Source organism: Drosophila obscura, unplaced genomic scaffold (assembly GCF_018151105.1).
Source record: "Drosophila obscura isolate BZ-5 IFL unplaced genomic scaffold, ASM1815110v1 contig_9, whole genome shotgun sequence".
Classification (NCBI taxonomy): Eukaryota; Metazoa; Arthropoda; class Insecta; order Diptera; family Drosophilidae; genus Drosophila; species Drosophila obscura.
The window spans coordinates 4346105-4367418 of record NW_024542883.1 but is presented as its reverse complement, the minus strand read 5'-3'; the positions used below and the strand labels follow the sequence as shown (position 1 = coordinate 4367418).

The window sequence follows — 21314 nt, the reverse complement described above, 5'->3', positions numbered from 1 at the left end:
TTCTTTTACTGCAAAGAAAAGTTTATGGTAACCCAAAACTGGTGGTCTCGCCTCTTACTGCCAGATTCACTCGAGAATCTCGCAAATTTGTCGGCGCCATCAGTTATTCGCCATTTTACAAAGCCGAACAATTCCCAAGGCAGGACACTATTCAAATGAAACCTCCGACACTTCATCATCATCACGTCATTTGCCTCCGCCGTGAAGCATCCATTGTCTTGGCCCTGGTCCCGGCTCTTCCGCTGCGACGGCTGCTTCGTTCTTGCGGGAAATACTTGCCAAAAAATGAACTTGTGCTTGTGGCAAATTTCATGCAATTCATACAAATTAATTAAGAGCTCTGTTGGCCTCTGCCAAGCACTTGACCAACAGCTCGGAGCCAACTTCGTTCTAGTCTGGTCCTACAGCTCCTCCACTCGTTCCTCTCGAGTGGTACAAGGGCACAAGTTATAGCCAGTGTTATTGTCTTGCTGATATTTCAGACTATTGACCGATTCACACTTCAAGTTTGTTTGCGTTTTGAGGCGTCTTCCTGCTTCTGCTTCTTCTTCAGCTGCTCGTGCTGCTGCAGCACTCCGAAGAGCTCCAAGTGTTTGTCTCCTCCAACACCAGGGGACAGTTGAGAGCAGCCATCTTGTAAATTATTTCATTATACTCTAACAGGGTAAGTACTGCTGCTGAAGTTCTGTAAAAGTTGCGATTCTAGCCCTTAAGACGTGTGCTTGAGCCTTGATGAAATGGTGACCAATTTTTCAGAGAGTTAAAATCGCAAGAAATTGTTATAAGCAGAAATAATTGGTAGAAAGCCAATGCAATATAAGGAAAATTTGTATCACTGCAAAAACCCGAATCGATCTACTAAGCCAACAGTACCTACCATTATTCGTCTGCCAATATCCATAAAGAAAACACAATGAGAGTACCCGAACTTCGTCCTGGCTGAAGCTCAATATTCAGTCTGTCTGCCTGTGCTGTTCTCCCTTGGTCTCGGAGTTGTTATTTCATTTTTCACTTGCACTTGCCGGTTGCACTTGGTTGTGTTTTGCCGGACAAGGGCAAAACGGGAGAGGACCGAGCACGACAGGGCGAAAGAGAGATACTCGTAGAGCAGCTGATGCCTGACCACCAAACTAAAGTTCCCTACGATAAATTCAATTCGGCCTGCTGCGGTTTTCTGAAGGCAACTTTAAGGCATAAATCGTTGTCAAATCCATTTAAATGCGCATTTCGGGGTCGGTCCCAGAAAGTATGTTGCTCCATGTATTAGTTGAGGGGAAACACTTTGCCCTTTACCACGCTAGATTAGGCGCGTTCCGACGCCAGGACGAGCTTCCACGACTCTCCGCCTAATGCATTTTCAATCATCCAAGCCAAGGATGTCAATACGGAAGAGAGCGTCGAGAGTTTTTCCCCTAATGAAAGATGCTCTCTGTAGAGGCGACTCACACTCAATACCATTGCTGGCGGGATTCATTTCAAAAGTTTTCCTAATGGTTTTAAGCGTAATGAAGCCGGAAATTAGTAAACATTTGGCACAGTGGTTGGAATCGATTGGGGAAGCACTTGGGGAGCTAAATTAAATTAAGTTAAAAGTTGGCCACTCTTGTCTAACATTTTAAGTGTTGCAGGGAGGCAGACAACTGCTGAATGAAAATTAATTCAAAGGCTTAGCCATAGCTCTTTTGAAAGAGATCCGCGATGGTTTAGCTAGGAGCAGCTATTTTTGGCATTTTGTACCATCGTCCAATTTGCGTTTCTCTGCTCTTCCGCCATCTAAAATCGCTGCGGTTTTTCACAGGCCATTCAGAGGCACAGAATCAGAAAGTGCACGCCTTCTTCCCCCTCGAACCTTATACTAGTTAATTCATTTTAAGTTGGGAAACTAAAAGTTTCAATGTTGCCGCTTTGAATTTGGCTAAAATGGATAATTATTTTAACAAATTGTGCGAAACGCTTAAACAGAAACTTGCCGACTCCGCGGCTACGACGCAAATGTGGCCGCTGTTCGTGGCTGTCCTGGCAAATAGCCTACCTTCCCCAAGGTGTCTGCCAGTCATCAGGAGGCGCAGAATCTAGGCCTGAAGTTGAAGTTGTTAGGCAGTCGCTAGCAACAGAAACTCATAATTCAACTGGAGTTGCGGCAGAGACAGAACAGAGCACACGGAACTTTGGAGGCGCCTCCAGTATTTAGCTGTGCCACGTCCCCATGCCCGTTTTAATTAGTCGCATTTGTTGCAAGCCAACCAATTTAATGCACTCGAAATCATTTCGCAAAAGTTTTCTGTGGGGGTAGCTGCGTCTCGAAAATGAAATAATTGCTAAACGTTTCCAGAATGCAAAGTGGGAATAGTTAACGGAGTGGATATGTAAGTGAACGAGTGTGTTTGTGTGCGACACGAAAGCGGGGAGAAATGAGTTCCAGAAACCAGAATATCCCGAGTTCTCGCTCCCAATTTCAACGAGCATTCTCATTCGCGAGCACAAGTCGTTCCACTGAAATGTTTACTTTGAGATCAAGCTCCCTCATGACTTCTAACTTCAGTTTACTGTTTCTGTTTTCGGTATAAGCTTAATTAATCAAAGTACGAGTATCAGTAAATGTCGTTCGTCTTTTCTGCCAGTCCACATCCATTGAATTTTACAAAGCTTTGACTGACTGGCTAATGAATGGTGCGAGATTATAGAAAAACCCAAACATTTTTCTAACATGTTTCCTGTGCTGGAACATCTGCACCTACATCAGTGCACGTGTAGAAGCCTCTCACAGAAATGGACGACAACGAGAGATGTTCTCAGTGCCCTGTCCTGCACAGTCCCTGCAGTTGGCGCTACGTGCGGCGCATGGCGAATGGAGAGAGTCCCCAGCCGTGGGCACAACTTTTAACGCAATTTATAAATGCTACACAATTTATAGAATTTTTGAATTAAATGCAAAATATATTTGGCTGTGTGTCGCCTGTTGGTGGCGCCAGCCCGAAAGTTGAGCCAGCCGCAACTTTTCCCAGACTCTCGCAGTCGTCGAAAACAAACAGCCAGCCGCTTGTGGCAATTACCGGAACCAAACGGACGGAAAAGTTCCTTGGACCTGCCTCCCATCTGGGAATTGGACTAAACCGGGCCAGCAAAGGCCACCACCAATGGAGGTGCCTCTTAAATTCCGGGTCTGCCTCATGAGTAGCGCCGAAAATGCAATTGCAAAATATCTGCGACTGCATTTACATACATAATCATTTAATTGGGTTATCAAGAATAAACGGATTTAAATTTATATTTCGATACACCTTTGCAGCCTAATTGGTTTTTCGCGAAACTAAATAAAATTCGCAGCCCGTCCACAAACAGAAATATCAATTACAATTAAATTATAAATATAATTTCAAATTATTTACACCGAAATCAAATCATTTTCATTGATAAATGTGAGTGGAAAAATATACAGAATTTAATTTGAAAATTCGAAATTGCCAACAAATTGGCAAACGGCTATTGTGATGCGGGAATAACTTAAATTGAAATCTATTGAATAGAATATTACGAATTGCCGTAACCGCCAATCGATGAAGCTAAATGAAAACTTTAAATCCGAACCTGGACGAAAGCAGGCTTTCACTATCAAGCTATTGAGTCCATATCGAGTACATATGTATATGTTTACACAAACGTACATATATGTATTTTACTCAGTCATATCATACTTGATTATCTTGATTATGTGTATACGAATCAATATGAGTAAGAGAGCAGTCATCGCTTACGTTACAGTTGTATTTACATAAATCATACAATACCGACTTAATATCGGGTAGATCATTAGAGTTCCCTAAAGTTCTGAATTTTCGGGCTTTTCCCGCTGTTTAGCGCTGCAATACAATTTATTTCCTATAGAAATGTTTGCTACTGCTCAGATCCATCTTTTGCGAGGAAATTATGCGGAAGGGTACCGACATCAATAATGAGAGCATCGACGGGTCTTGGCATAGTGTTTACTCGTATTGCTCGATTGCTGTCAATTTCAATTCAATTCGAGCTGCTAAAAATGTTTCTGCACTCGCTCTTTTTGTTGTGTCTCTGAATAAGATGGAGTGCCACGCGGATTGAGTGATAGACAGATGAGTCTGATGGGCTGAAATGTCAATTGGATTTCGAATGCGACACCCAGGAAAAGGGATTCGAGTCGAGCCCAAGGACTAGAGTTGACCGAAATGAAAATCGGAGCTTCTGTGCTCAGCAAAAATGTGCGGCAATAGTACAATAAATTGCCTCACGCAACTTCGGCTGCACACAATGGAAATAAAGACATTACGTATACGCCACTTTGTACCTGCCAGCAAGGACGTGCCCTGGCCCGGCGAGGGGCAGCGAGGCGGGACAATGTATTAGAAACGGAAACAGCTCGAGGGAAACACTTGAAGTAGCAAAATACGATTACGATTACCCCGAAAGAAGGTTTGGGGGAAAAAGGGCACGAGGAAAACAATTTGTTGAGTGCGAGCAACAAGTGAAAGGGGGGGCCAAGGCCGATGGGGCGCCTCTAAGATGCCCAGCCAAGGGGCAACTATCGAAACTAGGCAACTGTAACTACACACTGTGCGGAGGGTGGCACATTCAGCGCAGACGGCGCGCCGCATAAAAATTTATGATTATGTTAAAATGTAAAAGTGGCAGCCAGACGAGAAGGAAGCAAACGAAGCGCAGCAGGTGAGCGAAATTGTGTTAATGTCCCTGTTGGGGATGAGTCTCTCCAGGCGTTGAGTGGGGAGACACGGCAATGGAAGACCCGCGTGAATACTTCTCCTACAGGAGAACGGCGTGAGCTGTCACGAAATCCTCGCTAGCGAGGACACCCACCAGTGGGGAGCCCATTCCTTGGCCTTTTGGGTCGCGCGGTGGCACATAAAATATGATTCTTGCGCTTAAGCAAAAATGCGACAAAACTGATGACGGCAACATCGTGGGTATTATGGCAAATAATGACACTACAGCAGCAACAACGTCAACAAATGATAGCAGTTGCTGCATTTTACCATTTTTACTCTTTTTAACATTTTTCGCGGGCTGTCGTCCTTGCAAGAGGCGTTGGCAGGAGTCGCAGTGTTGTTTAACTTTTAAGATGCTCGGATTTGTGTCGACTTTGGCTGTCCATCAAGTTGCCTTCTTACACGCTCTTTGGCGGCGTTCCGTGACAGCTGCACATGTGACCCAGAAATGTCTAGCCAAGTTTTTCGGGCCTGTCTGGCTGGCATTCAGATGATTATGTAATAGTTTTGCCTGCTAAAATTTGTATGGAGGTGTAATAGGAAAGATGGACGAAATCCTCTTATTACCTTGTACCTTCTTGAGTCGCCTGATAATCACAGAAGATAAACCGATTGCGCAAAGCTTATTCGCTCAGCCGTTTCCCCGCTTTCAATAACCAAATCTTATCTTCCTGCGGTGCACGGATTGTGTTTGCCGTAAGCAACTTTAATATTTCTGAGATTTGCGACTGTTGGAAAATTACTTCCTGCCAAAAGCAGAAAGCATCCGAATCCACATCCACATCCGCAGCCTCAGTCGCATTACTCATCCGTCCGCAAACTGCAGCAGCAGCAGCAACATCAACAGGGGACACGGGAAAGAGGCGGAATCAAATCGATTATGTTGCTATTACTTCCGCCAGCTGCCGATGCCAGCTGCACAATCCCTCCTTTTGATGTGCTGCATTCCTCTTAACGTGGCTGGATCTCACTTTGAGCCAGCATGCAGGGGGAAACAGATTTTAAAATTTATTTCACGATTTGTTTTCGAACAGCCAAACAGATAAAGCTAATTTTCGGCATGCTTATACAGCCCCACGCCCTTAAAATGGATGTCCTTTCCCACATTAAAGATTAAATATATTTGTCTATGAAACCTACTTAGGATTTTTATACCCGTACTCAAAAAAGAGTTAAGGGGTATATTATGTAACGCAGAGAAGGAAACGTTTCCGACCCAATAAAGTATATATATTCTTCATCAGCATCAATATCTGAGTTGATATAGCCATGTCCGTCTGTCCGTCCGTCCGTCCGTCCGTCTGTCCGTCTTGATGAGCGCCTAGATCTCAAAGACTATAAGAGCTAGGGCAACCAAATTTAATTTCCAGGCTCATGTGATATCACACTGCTACAAGTGTATTTCAAAATTTCGCCCCGCTCCTTTTCACCCCCCACAAAGGACGAAAATCTGTGGTAGGCACAATTTTAAAGGTACGATAAAACGCAGTATCGTAGAGAATGCCCATATCTACCAGACTGCCGAATCTGAATCAGATCGGATCATAATTATAGCCAGAATGAAGAAATTAATTTTCAGTTGCTTCCCCCGCCCCCTCCTGCCAGAGACCCACTACCAATCTCTTTCTCCCTCGCCCACTCTGCCGCGTTCAGTGCGCGAGCAACCCCCAGCGGAGGAGATGTAGATTCTAAATGGCACATGTATAATCTACATGTTAGATGTAGAATATACATTGTAGATGTAGATAGCATATGTAGCAAAAAAATTTAAAATGTAAAATTTTTTTTTATTCTAAAATTCTAAAAAATCATATGCTCAAAAATGTATATACTGACTGAGTCCGGGTATAAGTAGAGTCACGTCCCCAGAAGCGACTCGCACGTTCCTTCTCTTTTTAGTTTGTCTTCATAAAAAGATTCTCCCTTTCGCGGAATGATACACATGTACTATGCACTTACATACATGCAAGTTTTAAATTGAATTCCGTACATCCAATTCTTGCATGCAATACAGAAGGTGCCAGACCCAAGGTTTTCCTCTTCAGTAGACACAGAATATTATTTATTTATTATGATTAAAAGTAGCTTTAATACATCAGGAGATAATGTTAGCATTCATTACATACATAATCGAGAACGTTGGCTTCCTAAAACAAAATAAAATACGAGCATTACTTTTCTGATATGCGCGGCAGCTCCCTTTTAAATCAGATCAAAGTTTCAAAATACCCCAACAAAATAAAGAGTTTATAAATACATTTTTATTGAATAATGATAACAACGAATACATTAATGAGATCAATCGCAGAATCAAACGATATATAGTTTACTTTTTTTTATTCCTCCTGAAAAATGGAGCATGTGCACAACTTATAGTTCTCTATCAGATGCGTATTTATATTCAATTTGTTCAAATCAATCATACCGTTTTTGACTTGTGGAGTGGCATTGTATAATATACGAGTAGAAATTATTATTATTATAAAGGCTGATAAATATTTTTTTATGGAACGTCAAGTAAGACAAATCTGTATGATTACTGGGATGTAGTTTGTGCATCCAGTCTACATTTAGGAAGTCTGTCAGATTCGGCCAGACAATCGTGGAAGTGACCACTTTAAAGTTTAAACCAAGATATCACTGGCGGACTGATTATGACTACGACATTGACCATATGATTCTGACTAAAGATTTATATAAAGGAATAATTGTTGAGTGCCGATGGATAGGAAAGTAGTACCTTTAATTCAAATATTTTCATATTCACTGAAAATACAAAGTTGTGTCGCGTTCAGATGAACCTAATGTACTTATTTAGACTGGGTAAAGAGATGAAGGAATATCTTTTTGACGAACTGTTGGAGCATTTTCATATCTCTGACCAGCAGGAGAGCCAGCAACAGCTGTTCGTGCACACACGTGTTGCCACTGCCCTATTTCCCGCTTTATAGCCATAGCTGGACAATGGAAACTATTATCGATGGCAGAATGGGGATGGGATATTGTATAGCTACTCTCTCAGCCAAAATGCAAAAAGGCTATTAAAACTCTGTTGGCCCTGGCCATGAGCCAAGCCCATTGGGGCCAGCGGTGAGGAAATATGGCCTGGGTTGAGGCTGGGAAGGGGTGGAAGAATGCCTCGTTGATGGCCTGGCAGGTGGCCCCCTATCATCCTCATCTGTCGCGCTTCTGCTGGGCATGTTGCAGGAGGTATTCGAGTGCGTGTGTATCTGCGTGGGCGAGCTGCAAGGCATTTCCTGCCCTATCCCCTGCCAACCATTCCGGATGCCAACCAGGTCAGGGTGTGCAGTCGACGGCCCGCTGGGCATTCAATTGCGAATTCAATTGGCACTGGACACCCAAAATGCAGCAGTTCGTATTGTCCAAATGGCTAATTAGCTTGGAAACGCGCTAAGAACTTGCACATAATTGCCCCTAATCCTGTTGCCATAGCCCGGCAAGCCCGGGAATCATGTTCGCCGGAACCGACAGGATTGAGGACACTTTGGTCTTTGATTGATAACAAATTGAGCTGCCGATAGGGAGACGAGACGAGTCGCACACGCAGACTCGAAATTCATGGCCGTAGAAAAAAAAACACTGGGGAAAAACCTGCTCGATGCTGGTCCCTCATCAACATCGTTGCAAGTCTTTAAAGTTTGAGCGGTCCGCATTGACCTCTGTATGAAATTCTCCGTGTAGCTAGAGACGACGACACAGCCGACAAGTGTGTCAACGGAACTCCAGGAGCTCCAGGCGTGTGGTAAATGAGGCGCGCTAATTAGAAACCATTTCCCCAAATCGGCTGAATAGCTGGCAACGGAATGACGGAGGTTGGGCCAGGCCCAGGTCTCGTGCGTGCCATCTTACACTCAATTGATTTAATGGTCCTAGACCACAGCTCATGCTCATTGTGCGCGGATGGGACATGTCGGGAGCAGCTCACATGGGCATCTCCCAGCTTGTTGGGCCATGACGCGATTGTCCCCATTTTATGCCTGTCACATAATAAATCTTATTTGATTTGTTTACTTCCCATTACTACTCTTGGGATGTGGGTTTGGGTCTGACTTCCATTGTCCTTCGTTCTTGTCATTAAACATGGGTCATTGTTTCTGTGGTATCAGCATCCGCATCTTCCCCTCAGACTAATTCGATTGGCCTCCGTTTAAGTGCCGCAATCGGCTCGCTTCGGTCTCGGTAATTTAATTAATAATCAAATTACGCATACGCCGTGCGTCACGGGACACAACCTCAATTGAAGACTGGGAACTTCACATAGAGATATGTAGGTTGGCATTTAATAAATCCGAGACACCAAACTTATTTAATTCAATTGAAGTTGTCTCCAATTAGCCCAAATTAGGCTGTGATCAGAAGCTCTACCAGAGGATTATTTCAAACCGAATTAGGACGCTCCAGGCTCTCTAACTTCCCCTAATGGAAATGGAACTGGGAAGCATGTTTGAATTGTTTGAAGCTATTTTAATAGCTTCGAGCGTCTTTGAAGTGCAGATTAATCAATTGACGTCCTTAATCTGAACGGGAAAGTGCTGCTTGCTAATTTTGTGGCTGCTGCCAACTGATGATTCCTAATCATCACTTCTCAAATTTTAAGCAAGAGTTTACCTATTCGATATGAGAGGCGTGGCTGTGTTGTCCACATGCCATTGAAAAGCCCTATGGTCGGATTTGGGGGATCAGAAAATGGCACCACGTCCATACAAGCCTGACAAAACAGATACTTTAATTTGGCCAAGTAAATTGCTTGCGTATTTAAGGGAAATTAGCCCTGACCACGCCCGTTCCAGACCAGCGGAGACACATGCACACATAAACAGACTATCTCGGACAGGGACTCGGAGAAAACAATAGCCATAAATGTTAACAAGGAGCTGTCGCCCCACAAAACACAAGACTTAATGATGCCAAACAAGAGGGAGCCGGTTGTGGGCAGAGCACATTTAGCATGTGTCTGTGACAGGTGCTAAGGTGTCTGCCGAATTCGAATACTATTTCTATCTGTTTCTAGGTCTGTCTGGTCTTGGGCCTGAGCCTCGGCCTATCTCGCACCGGAATTAATTAGAAAACTGCGGTCGGACCTTGCCTTTTCCCTGTGAAACATTTGGCAGCAAATTTAATTTGCGGCTAACTTGGCAGGAGGCGAAAGCCTGAAGACTGGGGACGAGCAAGCAGGCTCCAAGTCTTGGGGGACCAGGCATTTAAATTTTCTGGCGAAAATCTCTGCAAATTCTTTGATTAAATTCCCCCTATTCAGCATTTGGGCGAGCTTGGGTGGCACTGTGATTGATTAACGTGTGTGTCGAATCGAAAGTGTAGGGTGCACAGTGCCCGCCCACCTCCAGCAGCAGGAATAATGGCAACAAAAGTCAAACTACGTCTCATTGCCAACCTTTGGACGGATTTGCAGAGGAGCTGCTCGGAGAGGGCGAATGACTGATTGTCCTTGGCCCTCGTGTTTGGAGCACATATGCATATACCCGTACATAAACGCGGATGGCTGCGTCTATAGCCATAACTGGGGACCCAGGCGACACGTTCGCACATGAAAAATCGTTCCGGCTTGCCCTCTGCGAATCTGATTATAAAACATGTGCTTAAGTAATAGCCTCCAAAGTGAAGTGTTTGACTTGACTTGACTTGACTGACTTGACGAGCCCGCGCTCCGTGTCGTGTAGCAGATTGCCAATTCACCAATTCACTACAGGAGCGGCTGAAACGGGGCTAAGATTGATAGGTTGATAGGTTGATGAAAATAAAAACTGAATCGAAAAGGGGAAAAGTTTCCGAGAGCAAAGAAATGAAAGCAGCGGCAGTCGAATCCGTATCGATTGGATATTAATATCGGTGGACCACCTCGTCCACCGCTATCAGATGAGGTGCCACTGGGTGTGATGAAAAAGGATTCACATATAACTCGTTATAAACATATCATTCGCATTCTCTCCGATCAGTCATTGAAGATCAACAATCGACAAAAGATACAGCGGCGTGGAAGCATACATATGTATGTATGTACATATATCATAAAATAATCTGAAAGAAACGGTGCTTGATCAGCAAATCGCTATCACTTTCAGCTAAAACTTCAAGCAGATACTCGTATTCTCAAACCACTACAAACCACCCACCACTACAAAGACCCGCACTCCCACCGTCTACACTCAGCTATCAAAAGTATGCGCATAACTCAGACGCTGCCATTTGCATGCTTCGAGTGTTTACAAATGGGATTCGGACTCGGATTTTTCCGCATTGCATAAATTCCCTTTATGCCGTGCCAGCTTGACGAGGAAAAACTTTTTGCAACATTTTATCAGATTATGAAACACACAAAATGCAACTTTCCGTCCTGTGTGTGTGCACGAGCTAGTGTATGGGCAACCAATATAAGAAGAAAGAAAAATACAGCTCGAATATACCCCTCTACTTACTCGTACCTTTCCCCTATACACATTTCCCAAAGTAAACGGAAACATTAAACTTGTATTTGTGAGCCATACTCGTAGTCGCCCCGGCTCGTACATACTCGTATGCGGAGAAAAGCTGACACAACAATTGGAAATCGGCTAGAAAATAGATGGTGCAACAGCGAACTCTTCAAGAAAACTGGAGAAGTTTGAAGAGGTTGCACCTTAGCGCACCTTAGAATTGTGCTTCAACTTTTTCCCCGCAAACCAGTGAGGAAACTGGGAGCAGGCAGGCAGGCAGGCACGCGAAAGTGGCATCAGCGATTTGTAAAAAACAGCAGCAGGATCTAAATGAAATTTCTCACCTCTTTTTACTGATAGATACATCAGCGACCCCACTAATGCTAACTTGCATCCTTATCAATCTCTATTAAAGAACGCTCTGCGAAGGAGCATCCGGGACAACTCGGGACTGGCGGTGATGAAGATGCAGACTCAACCCTAACATGCACAAAGCCATGACAAATGGCCAACAGAATGCATATTTATGATTGCACACAGATACACATTCCTGACCATACTCAAGGCCAGTATGATTGGTGCTGTTGCTCCCACTTTCGTGGCACTCGGCTCGGGTACTCGGCTAAAATGCCAGCACAAACTTTATACGCACGTAGTCAATTACTCAAACCAGCAGCAGGCAGGATTACCACCCACCCACACGTGCATCTACATACATTTGTATGTATGTACATGTATTTCTACATATGGCTGCATACCTCTGTACATACATATGTAGGTGTATTGACATTTTCCATTCTGGCAGTCGGGAAAGAGATAAATTAAACCCCTCCGATGCTGATTTGGCCCTGCCGTTCTGCTCAAAATAAAGAATCCTAACGAGAATAAGAGCTTTTTCTAGAGTCCCTGCAAGAAATATAAGACCAATATATGTACTATATGCAACTTCCTTTCCCTCAGACTTCACTCTTTCCTTGTTTGGATAAGTGGTCAAATTTAATTTAAAATAGGTTCAAATAAAATTTTAACAACTATTTTCAGCCTTTTTTGAAGTGTCGTTGTTGTCGCCCAACATTACATATACATACATACATATGTATGTATGCATTTTTGTAAGTATGTACGAGATGTAGTCGTAGTTGCCCTCCTTATGGACGAAAACAACTCAATAAATATTGCATCGAACATACAATTGAGAGTATTTCCTAACTCCGTAGAACAACAACACTCCGAACATGCCATGCTATGTTATTGTCTTTCGATCTGTGTTCTGTCTCTGACTTAATTCCTTAAAAGGCTGAGACAATTACAATTGGAATTTATTTGGCAGACTGGCCGGTCTGGACAGAAACGGCACGGCACTGAAGGAGGCGTCCAGATATCATGAGTTACTGTTAATTAGAAAATTGTTATTCAATAGATTGGAGTCTGTGTGCAGTGGGTTTCTTGTGGGTCCATGTTTTAGATTGATTAAGGGGGGCTAAGGAATTTATATCTGATGGAATCTATCTATTCCCGACTATATTTATATTTCATTGGTGTTATATATAAACATTAATTAAACATACATACATAATGTACTGTACCTCGAATGTTGCTAAATTGAAAGAAAAATGCCATAACGTTTCTTTGCTTATTAGTTATTGTTAAAGATAAGATTGACATGATACCCTTGCCTTGGTTCTGCTATGCTGCAATTCCTTTGTACTGTTTGGCCAGACACATGAAGTAGCTTCCTTGACCTAAAGTAATCTATTTCAAATTATAGTCGTATATTTATTCCTCATCGCTGGCCATGGATGAGTATTAAACATTACGGCTCCTTGGCTCATTAACTCCCCGACATACAAAGAAAAGATCGACGTTTTGCAATTTCTAGCTCAGTCTGTGGATCTTTATCTCATCGAAATCTTATGGGGAATTTAAAATGTATTCTAGCAACTGCACATCCGTCAACCAGGGCAAAGTTTTGGCAAGTGGCAAGTATTGAAGCTTAAGAAACATGAACATGAAATATAGGCTTTAATTAGAGTTCCGTTAATTCGTTTCATATTCAAAGTAAATATTTCTATGAACACAGCTGTATATATTTCCATGCTTAACACAGGTTTTTAATTAAATTTCGTTGCTTTTCTCGATTTTCTTATATAATGTATTATATTGTTATTGTATTGTTGTACTACAGTAACATTGACAGTGGAAGTTCGAAAATAACAAACCCCACAAATTATAACTGTCCATTAGAACCGGGCATTTTATTGCATTGGCGACACACAGAGTTTTGCCTTTTTGATTGAAGTAAACAAAAAATGGGAATCACCGAAATTTTCGTGGTATATACAATTCAGTCAAAAGCCTGTGTAATTTGATACTCCTGTGGAAATTTGTCTCAGTTGATGACTAGAGGACAAAATACAAATTTAAAAATAACTTAAAATTTTTTTTGATGAGTTTTAATCTGTTTAATTTAATAAAGTTTGCGCAACTATATTTAATGTTTTGTCATTTTCTGTAAACAAACGGGGAACGGCGCGACCCTATACCCGACCAGCCTTTGGCAATTTAAAAATACGAACTTTTCACACGTACAAACAAACACGAACAAACCTTATCACCCCCCGCTGGGGCGGCACGAACGGGGGGGGGGGGGGGGTGGTGGGGGGGGGGGGACGACGCAGCAACGAGCGCGGGGGCCCGATTTGTACGGGCCTCGCCTTTGGGGGGGGGGGGGGGGGGCCGAGGGCGGGGCCGGACCCCCAGCAGGGCCCGCGGACGCGGCGGCGGACGGCGCAGCGGCAGCCGGAGGCGAGCGGGGGACGTCCCGCGCCCCCACCCCACCCACCGACGGGTATAAAAATGGTCAGAAATTAGAGTGGTTCTAATATCCGAACTTCCACAGTAATACAAATTAAAATGTCATTAATGTTATCGCAGCAAAATAAATAACATAGAAAGTTTAAAATTACTCTCGGACTGAGTTTGGCTTGAGCGTCAGAAGCTCTGCCACGCCCACAATGCGTGCCATGAACCGCACAGGTGCCGGCTGCATTACCGCGGCTCCATGCCGCTCCTGGACTTCGACCACCAAGTTCACTATCACCCGACCACACAGCTCCAAGTTGGTGCTGTTCAGGCTCTCCAGGGTGGTGAAAGGTGCCGTCGAGAAGGCGCCGGATGGTATCCGCCTTAGCCTGGATGCGTCCATCAAAGTCCTCCAGCACCGGCGGTTAATTGGTGTCTTGCCAGTCCTCAGCACTGAAATGCAGGCTGTACACCTGGTCACAATCTTATGTTTCTTGGCACACTCAATCCTTGCCAGTCCGGCTCTCCGTATCGAATGCAGTACGTGTTGCTGGCCGGCGTCTATGGCGTCTTTGCCGAGAACATCCGTGTGTACGGAGACCTGCAATGATATTAATCAAGTAGTATATATATAATTAATTTAATATAAACATATAATATATCACTTACCACTTTGAGGTACAAAAACTGGAAATTGCTTCCATCCAGGTTAAAGGCTCTATCGCCAGCACCTTCCACCGGTTGAACTGGTAATAGGCGGGACTGGGACCAACCAGGGAATGTGCAGCATCAGGAGAGAAATACTCCAAATTTGACATCTCGGAGATCTCTCCAATGTTCGGATCGTGCGAATATTCGATGAAACGCGTGGCTGAGATTTTTCTCAAGGCAAAAACAAAGGATTTTATGAACTATAATACCTAATTTAATTATTATATATTAATAGCTGGATCATTGCCTTCGCACCAACAAAAATTTCAATAGCCAGTTATGCTAAACCAAAAATCCTCAGGCCATAAGACGGAAAAGTCCCACATTTCCCCATTTCTGCATTATAGTTATTTTCAATTCGCGATATCGTGACAAAAGACAATTGAGGTGTGTGTTTAAAGTAAAAAATAACTCAATAACTAGGCATATTAAGGCAGCCTGAATAACAACTTGACCACTGATTATAATTTTAAGTTGGATAATCAGCAACAATTCTTTATTTCTTGATAGAAAAATAAAATCATTAATACATAATTATTATTATTGTTACATTTAAGAGGTTTTGTATTGTGTAAGTTTCCGCTCACAGTTCCCTGCCACGCTGTGCACGTAGCCCCTCTACGGATGGGCATTGGCATATCTAGCAACTACTAATTGTACAACTATTTCGCTGCGGCTCTCGGCTCCTTTTTGGCTTAACACTGACATTTTAGAAGCTAGGTGCTGGGGACTCAAGCACTCTCTCTCTTATGTTTTAGCTTAGATCTGTATTATAACCAAATTCTGATCAGCATACATTTCCCTTTCCTTTGGGCGAGTAAAAAGACTCGAAATGTAATGTTTCTGCCCACAGAAGAAGACGTTTGGAGTTTACAATTACAATAACAACTATGTAGAGGTAAATGCTAAATAGTTAATAATAGTTTATCATTTAAGCTATGTGCTGCAGCTTAGTTTTGTTGCTCCGTGCTCTGAAGCTACTTGCTTAGTTCTCCACCGACTTCTGTCAACTAAAGCTTGGTCAAATACACTCGCACTGGAACCATACAGCAATCATTTATAGCTCTGGACTGAGTGCTGGTTCGGTCTGAAAATCGGGAGAGTTATTACCTCCCTCCCTAACATAACATTCCTCCCATCACTTTTTGCACTTAACTCCTATTTGTGAGGCTGCATGACAATGTGCTTTTAGTATTCAATCGGATTCGGATCGCGTGGCTTGCGTGAATACTTCAGCCCCAAATCGTCGGCGGTCTCGTCAATGACCTCCAGGGCATAGTCCAGCTGCTCTTTGGTGTGGGCAGCCGAGAGGCAGAAGCGGATGCGACCCTCCATAATGGGCGTGGCTGGGAAACCGGCACCCACCACGGCTATGTGGCGGGTGGTCAAAGTGCGAACCACGGCTCTGAAAGGGGGTGAAATATATCGAGACTAGCAATGAAACAATGAATTTGGAGTAATTTGGGGCTCAGCACTCACCCAATCTTGGAGAAGAGGTAGACCAGCATGGGCACCACGGGCGAATCTTCGTGGCCGTAGGTTATCACTCCTAGCTGGGCCAGACGACGGCGGAAATACCGCGTGTTCCTGGCCAGTTGCATTATCTTGTTGCGACCCGTCTCAGTGCCATCCTCGCCCATGATGGTCTTCATGGAGGTGAGAATCTGCTGAGCAATGGGCGGCGAAATAGATCCAGCATAACAGTGGGCATGGCTGTTGGTGCGAAGGAAGTCAATCAGTTTCTGCAAGGGAACAAATAATAGCAGCATTAGTAGGGAAAAAAAACCTTAGTTAAAGGGGGATCGCACCTTAGACCCGGCCAGATAGCCCCCGGCACTGCCAAAGCTCTTGGTGAACGTGCCCATAAGTATGTCGACGTCTTTTGGATCAACCTTGTAGTAGTCCGTGACGCCCCTTCCATGGGACCCCATAGCGCCCACGCTGTGAGCTTCGTCCAAATAAAGATATGCCTTGTACTTCTTCTTCAGCGCTACGACCTCGGGCAGGCGCACTATCGAGCCCTCCATGCTGAAGATGCCCTCCACAATTATCATCACCTTGGACCAGGGTTTGCCTCCGTTCTTGACATTGCCGTGGCAGATACCATCGCGCAGCACGCGCTCCAAGTCCCGCATGTTGTTGTGCTTGAACACCTTGATTGTGGCCCCGGACAAACGCAGGCCCAGGATGATTGAGGCATGGTTCTTCTCATCGCTCACCACCATGCAGTTCGGGCCGAGCAGAGATGGCAGGTTGAGGGCGTTGGTGGCGAAACCCATGCCAAAAACGATAGCATCCTCCACGCCAAAGTAGCGAGCAGTCAGCTTCTCTAGCTCGTCCACCTGAACATTGTTACCCAGTTCACAGCGGGAACTGCAGTAGGCCAGGCCGGAGCCACGTGCCCGGTCCTCGGACTCGTCGGCGCAGCGACCCGTGGCGGCGGCAAAGCCCAGATAGTTGTAGGAGCCCAGATTGAGGCAACGCGTTTCTGTGCCCGTGAATTTGAAGCTCCATCCATAGTCATCGGTCACACGGTCCTTGAGCGTCAGCTCATCACCGGGCACACTGGATATGGGACGGTTCCAGCAATCCTTAATGCGCCGGTACACGTAGCGGGAGTAGAAGCTTTCGAAGGCGTCGTACAGGGCCACGTAGCCCTCACGTCCCTTTTCTGTGGCCACTTTGGGCACGAACAGCAGCTGGTTGATGTAGCCTAGAATCATGAGCAGGTAGAATCCGAGGTATGTGAGGCAGGCCGTGTGCATGGGCACCTCCTCGAACGAGGTCTTCTGGTAGTGCTCCTTCTCCGGCGATAGCTTGCCCTCTGCCTGGTTGGGCTTGGACTCTGACTTCTGCTGCCTGGTCGCGGAGGCGTGTCCATTCAAGTGCGCTTTCTTCTCCGGGTGGTAGTTGCTCGAGCTGGCTTGCTGTGGGCCGGAGGGATAGACAGCGATTAATAGGATGTTATCATTAATTGATTAGCCTGCGAAGCTTATCGCTGGACATCTACATACATAAAATGCAATAAAAATCACTTATCAGACACCAAATCCATAGAGTTCTGCCCCACCAACAGGTGCTAAAATAGTTTACTGGGGAGCTAAAACTAGGGGCACACACATATATATGTACATATGTACATATTAGTAGAACCAATGTGTATATACATACATACATATATGTACGTTGAGATCGTTGAGAACACTGCGTTCTCCGCAGAAGCATCGTCATGAGTGATGAGTGCACAGCAACTCGGTTGTTCAGTTCAGTTCAGTACAGTTCAGGCAATTCAACAATCCAATTAACATTCAACTAACAAATCTGCACACATATGTACATAAATGCTCGTTTATACATACATACATACATATGTGCCATACATATTTCCACACAATGGCGCGCTCGGTGGAGTGAACATCAATGATACCGAAATGGCAGTATTAAAATATCAGATAAACAAGAAACTGCTAGCAAGAGCACGACTGCTATCTATCGAATGTTCCTTTCCTACACACTTGTACGTGTAACCCCAATTTTCATCATGTCGAGCGTGCACAGTAAATCATATACACTTGTAAAAGCTAACCGAACTACGAACAATTTGCTGATCTAGCTCTTCCACTGACATGAGTTAGCTTTAATATGAAGTCCGACACACAAATAGAGAGGGAGATGGAAGGTAGGGAAGCCATATAGCAATTGCCCACCAAACCTCTCCGATTTAAAGGCGGCACGGTGTAATTAACATATTTATTAATATACATACGTGAAGAAATAGCTTGCTTATTGATTTTTCTTTGGGGAAGTATCCGACAGGAGCCATCAATGCAGGGTACCACTCTCATGCACAGGGAATGTGTATGCCTGACCGTACGAACTCAATTATATAACAATAACAAGACGACGACAATAATATTTCGTGTTTATTATCATTTGCCTCTGGCTTGTTAACAAAATATTTCTATAAGGAGGCAGAGAGAAAGAGAGAGAGAGAGAGAGAGACAGAAAACGAGATAGATGAGCACAGTAGATCGGGGTGGAAAGGTTTCAACAGTTACGCGCTGGCGATGTTTTTAATGAACTGAACGTGAGCTTTGGTATACCCTACATATTATACATACATATGTACATGAAACCAGAAAATAGAAAAAAAGCGAAAACGAGTCGAGTAAATAAATAAAAAATGTGTACTACTAATTAGTCTAGAGAGTCTACACCCACCGGGCTACAGAGGTTGGGGAATAGGGTGGGGTGGAGTCAGATAACGGCTTCCATATTCATGGGATCCAAGGTATTGTAGATAACGATTGGCTATTGAATGACTATCTGGGTGCATGTTACCGTTCTCTAATGAAGAATCATTTCAAAAGCCAAGAGAAATAATATTCAAGCCGAAGTCTGGGCTCTGACTAACTCCTACGAATCTTTACGAACTCCCCTTCGCTCTTGGAACCTTTTATAAATTTATCTTGCCGATCGCTGGAATAAATAGACGCCTAATAACAAGTTAATCTATGCTATGCTTCGCGAGTCAAAACTTTTAGGGGCTAATCAAGGGAAACACGCGCAGACGTTCTGTTAGCCATAATAATAAAACGTTTAAGATATGCACGTGGAACTTTGTGAAAGCTGGCGAGCGTAAATAATTGCATGGCAAATCCGCATAAAAATATTTAATTTACAATTTCATGGTGTATAGTTCATATAAAATATGATATTATATATACAAGCTACCTGTTTAATGTCAAATTTTACTTTTAATATTCAGTTAATCTAAGGAAATTCTTTACTTTCATAAGAAAAATGACAGATATTTGTTTTATTATGAATGAAATGTACGCCTTGAAAATCATTTTGCCTAAAAGAAACAAAATTTCCCTGGTCAGGCCATAGGTATGCATGTATGTACATACATATGTACATATCCAACGGGCTTCACATGCCCCTATCTCTAAGACCCAAGGAATGCCCAAGGCTTTCGACTCTACTACTAAATCGCCAAAAAAATCTTATCGCGAAAAAATCAACGCCCACTACAAATCGGCCGCCCTTAGCAAACGACTGTGAATCACCACCCGGCGACGCTGACTCGCGCTCTACGAAGCTTTACGTGAAAAAGAGATTGGAGCGAATGGGCCTGATAAGGTGACTCGCGCCATGGCATGACATTACCAGTCCGCAGGGTATCGAATATTCGTAGCCGTGTACCGAAATAAACAAATGGGACAATGCGGACCTCCAGGACACATGTCCCTGTTGCCTTGGCAACCAAACGTTTGTAACGTCATTGATTTGCCAATGAAACCGGACGGGGAAAAATCAAAAGGAAAACACTACAGCAACGGCGAACAGCTGGGAGCTGACCCAGAAAATGGTGAAAAGGCCGCTAAAGATATTGGGGCGGAAGATAGACTGCACTTGCCTCCCAGATGACGCATGCCGTGCCCGTGACACACACAGTCCCGAACGCACGCACGCACCCACACAAAATCAATGGTTCGCGACGGAGGAGTGTCCACATTCGATGGCGATGGTGGTGCTTGACTCCACTTTGGACACCTTTGGGTCGGTCCTCACCTTGGATTCTGCGGCCGCCTTGGCGTTGCAGCGCCTTGTGCGAATCTCTGTGTATGCCGGCGCCGAAAATTTACGCTGGGGTTCCACGCTGAGGCTCTCTTTCGGAGAACCGTGGCCATTGGGCAGTCTTCCGTTGCCATTGGGGCTGGCGAAGCCCTGCTCGAAGGCGTCAAAGTTACCCATGTCGTTTCCCGTTTACACGTTCCGAACGCAGTGACAGCTTTTACTTAATTTAATTTAATTTCAAAAAACGAGGCGAGCAGTGTGACCGCGGATTTATCGAAGAAATATACCATACGCCCAAAATACCAATTCAGTTTCGAGAAATACCATTTAAATACCATACCATAAAAAACCAGGGCAGTCCGGCAATCAAACGCCGGATAACCCACTAAACACCCTCCTATTTAAAAAGTTGAGCACCCTTTGTTAAACCGCGGAAAATAAAACTGTTTGTAAAGGCTCCTTGTAGCTCCATCCTCCTCTTAACTTACAAAACAAAAATGACCACCGACATCTTTCACCTGTAATGCGTAAAATATGTTAAAGTTACATAAATTTCGTGGAAATATTAAATACCCCCCTGGTTGACAATGGGATAACGTTATATTTTCTTGTTTGAAATCGTATTCCATGATTTTGATATTCAGTTTAATATTACTAGCTAGATAGCCCTCTCAGCCCTAAACAAATTTTATCCGATGGATACATCGATTTTCTACAAGATTGGCTAGTTTTCTGAACTATTTTTCATTGGATTGCTTACATAATAAGGTTCAAACAAAGACGGCCTAAATGTGACGTCATTGTTGCTGGTCAACCAAGTTTCTTCTATCCGATGGATACATCGATTTTCTACAAGATTGGCTAGTTTTCTGAACTATTTTTCATTGGATTGTTTACATAATAAGGTTCAAACAAAGACGGCCTAAATGTGACGTCATTGTTGCTGGTCAACCAAGTTTCTTCTATGCGTATGGACATTTGTATATCGTATTTCCTTCAATTGATGTTA

The 21314-nt window shown here is 43.9% G+C and overlaps 2 protein-coding genes across 3 annotated transcripts; both read right to left on the bottom strand.

Annotated features, from left to right (window-relative positions):
• Nucleotides 1-14104: 14104 nt before the first annotated feature.
• Nucleotides 14105-15056, bottom strand: LOC121405295. Its single transcript, XM_041595911.1, has 3 exons — nucleotides 15047-15056; nucleotides 14681-14757; nucleotides 14105-14612 (listed from the first exon to the last, which is right to left on the bottom strand). The coding sequence occupies exons 1-3, from the start codon at nucleotides 15054-15056 to the stop codon at nucleotides 14172-14174; spliced, it is 528 nt and encodes a 175-aa protein (XP_041451845.1). The 3' UTR covers nucleotides 14105-14171.
• Nucleotides 15057-15183: 127 nt separating this feature from the next.
• LOC111069254 (serine palmitoyltransferase 2) lies at nucleotides 15184-20562 on the bottom strand. 2 transcript variants are annotated; one of them, XM_022359231.2, is made up of 4 exons: nucleotides 20300-20562; nucleotides 16531-17649; nucleotides 16202-16464; nucleotides 15184-16127 (listed from the first exon to the last, which is right to left on the bottom strand). In XM_022359231.2, the coding sequence occupies exons 1-4, from the start codon at nucleotides 20480-20482 to the stop codon at nucleotides 15911-15913; spliced, it is 1782 nt and encodes a 593-aa protein (XP_022214923.1). In that variant the 5' UTR covers nucleotides 20483-20562; the 3' UTR covers nucleotides 15184-15910. The 2 variants fall into 2 exon arrangements, with proteins under 2 accessions (XP_022214923.1, XP_022214925.2); XM_022359233.2 differs by lacking the exon at nucleotides 20300-20562 and adding an exon at nucleotides 18489-18774.
• Nucleotides 20563-21314: the final 752 nt, after the last annotated feature.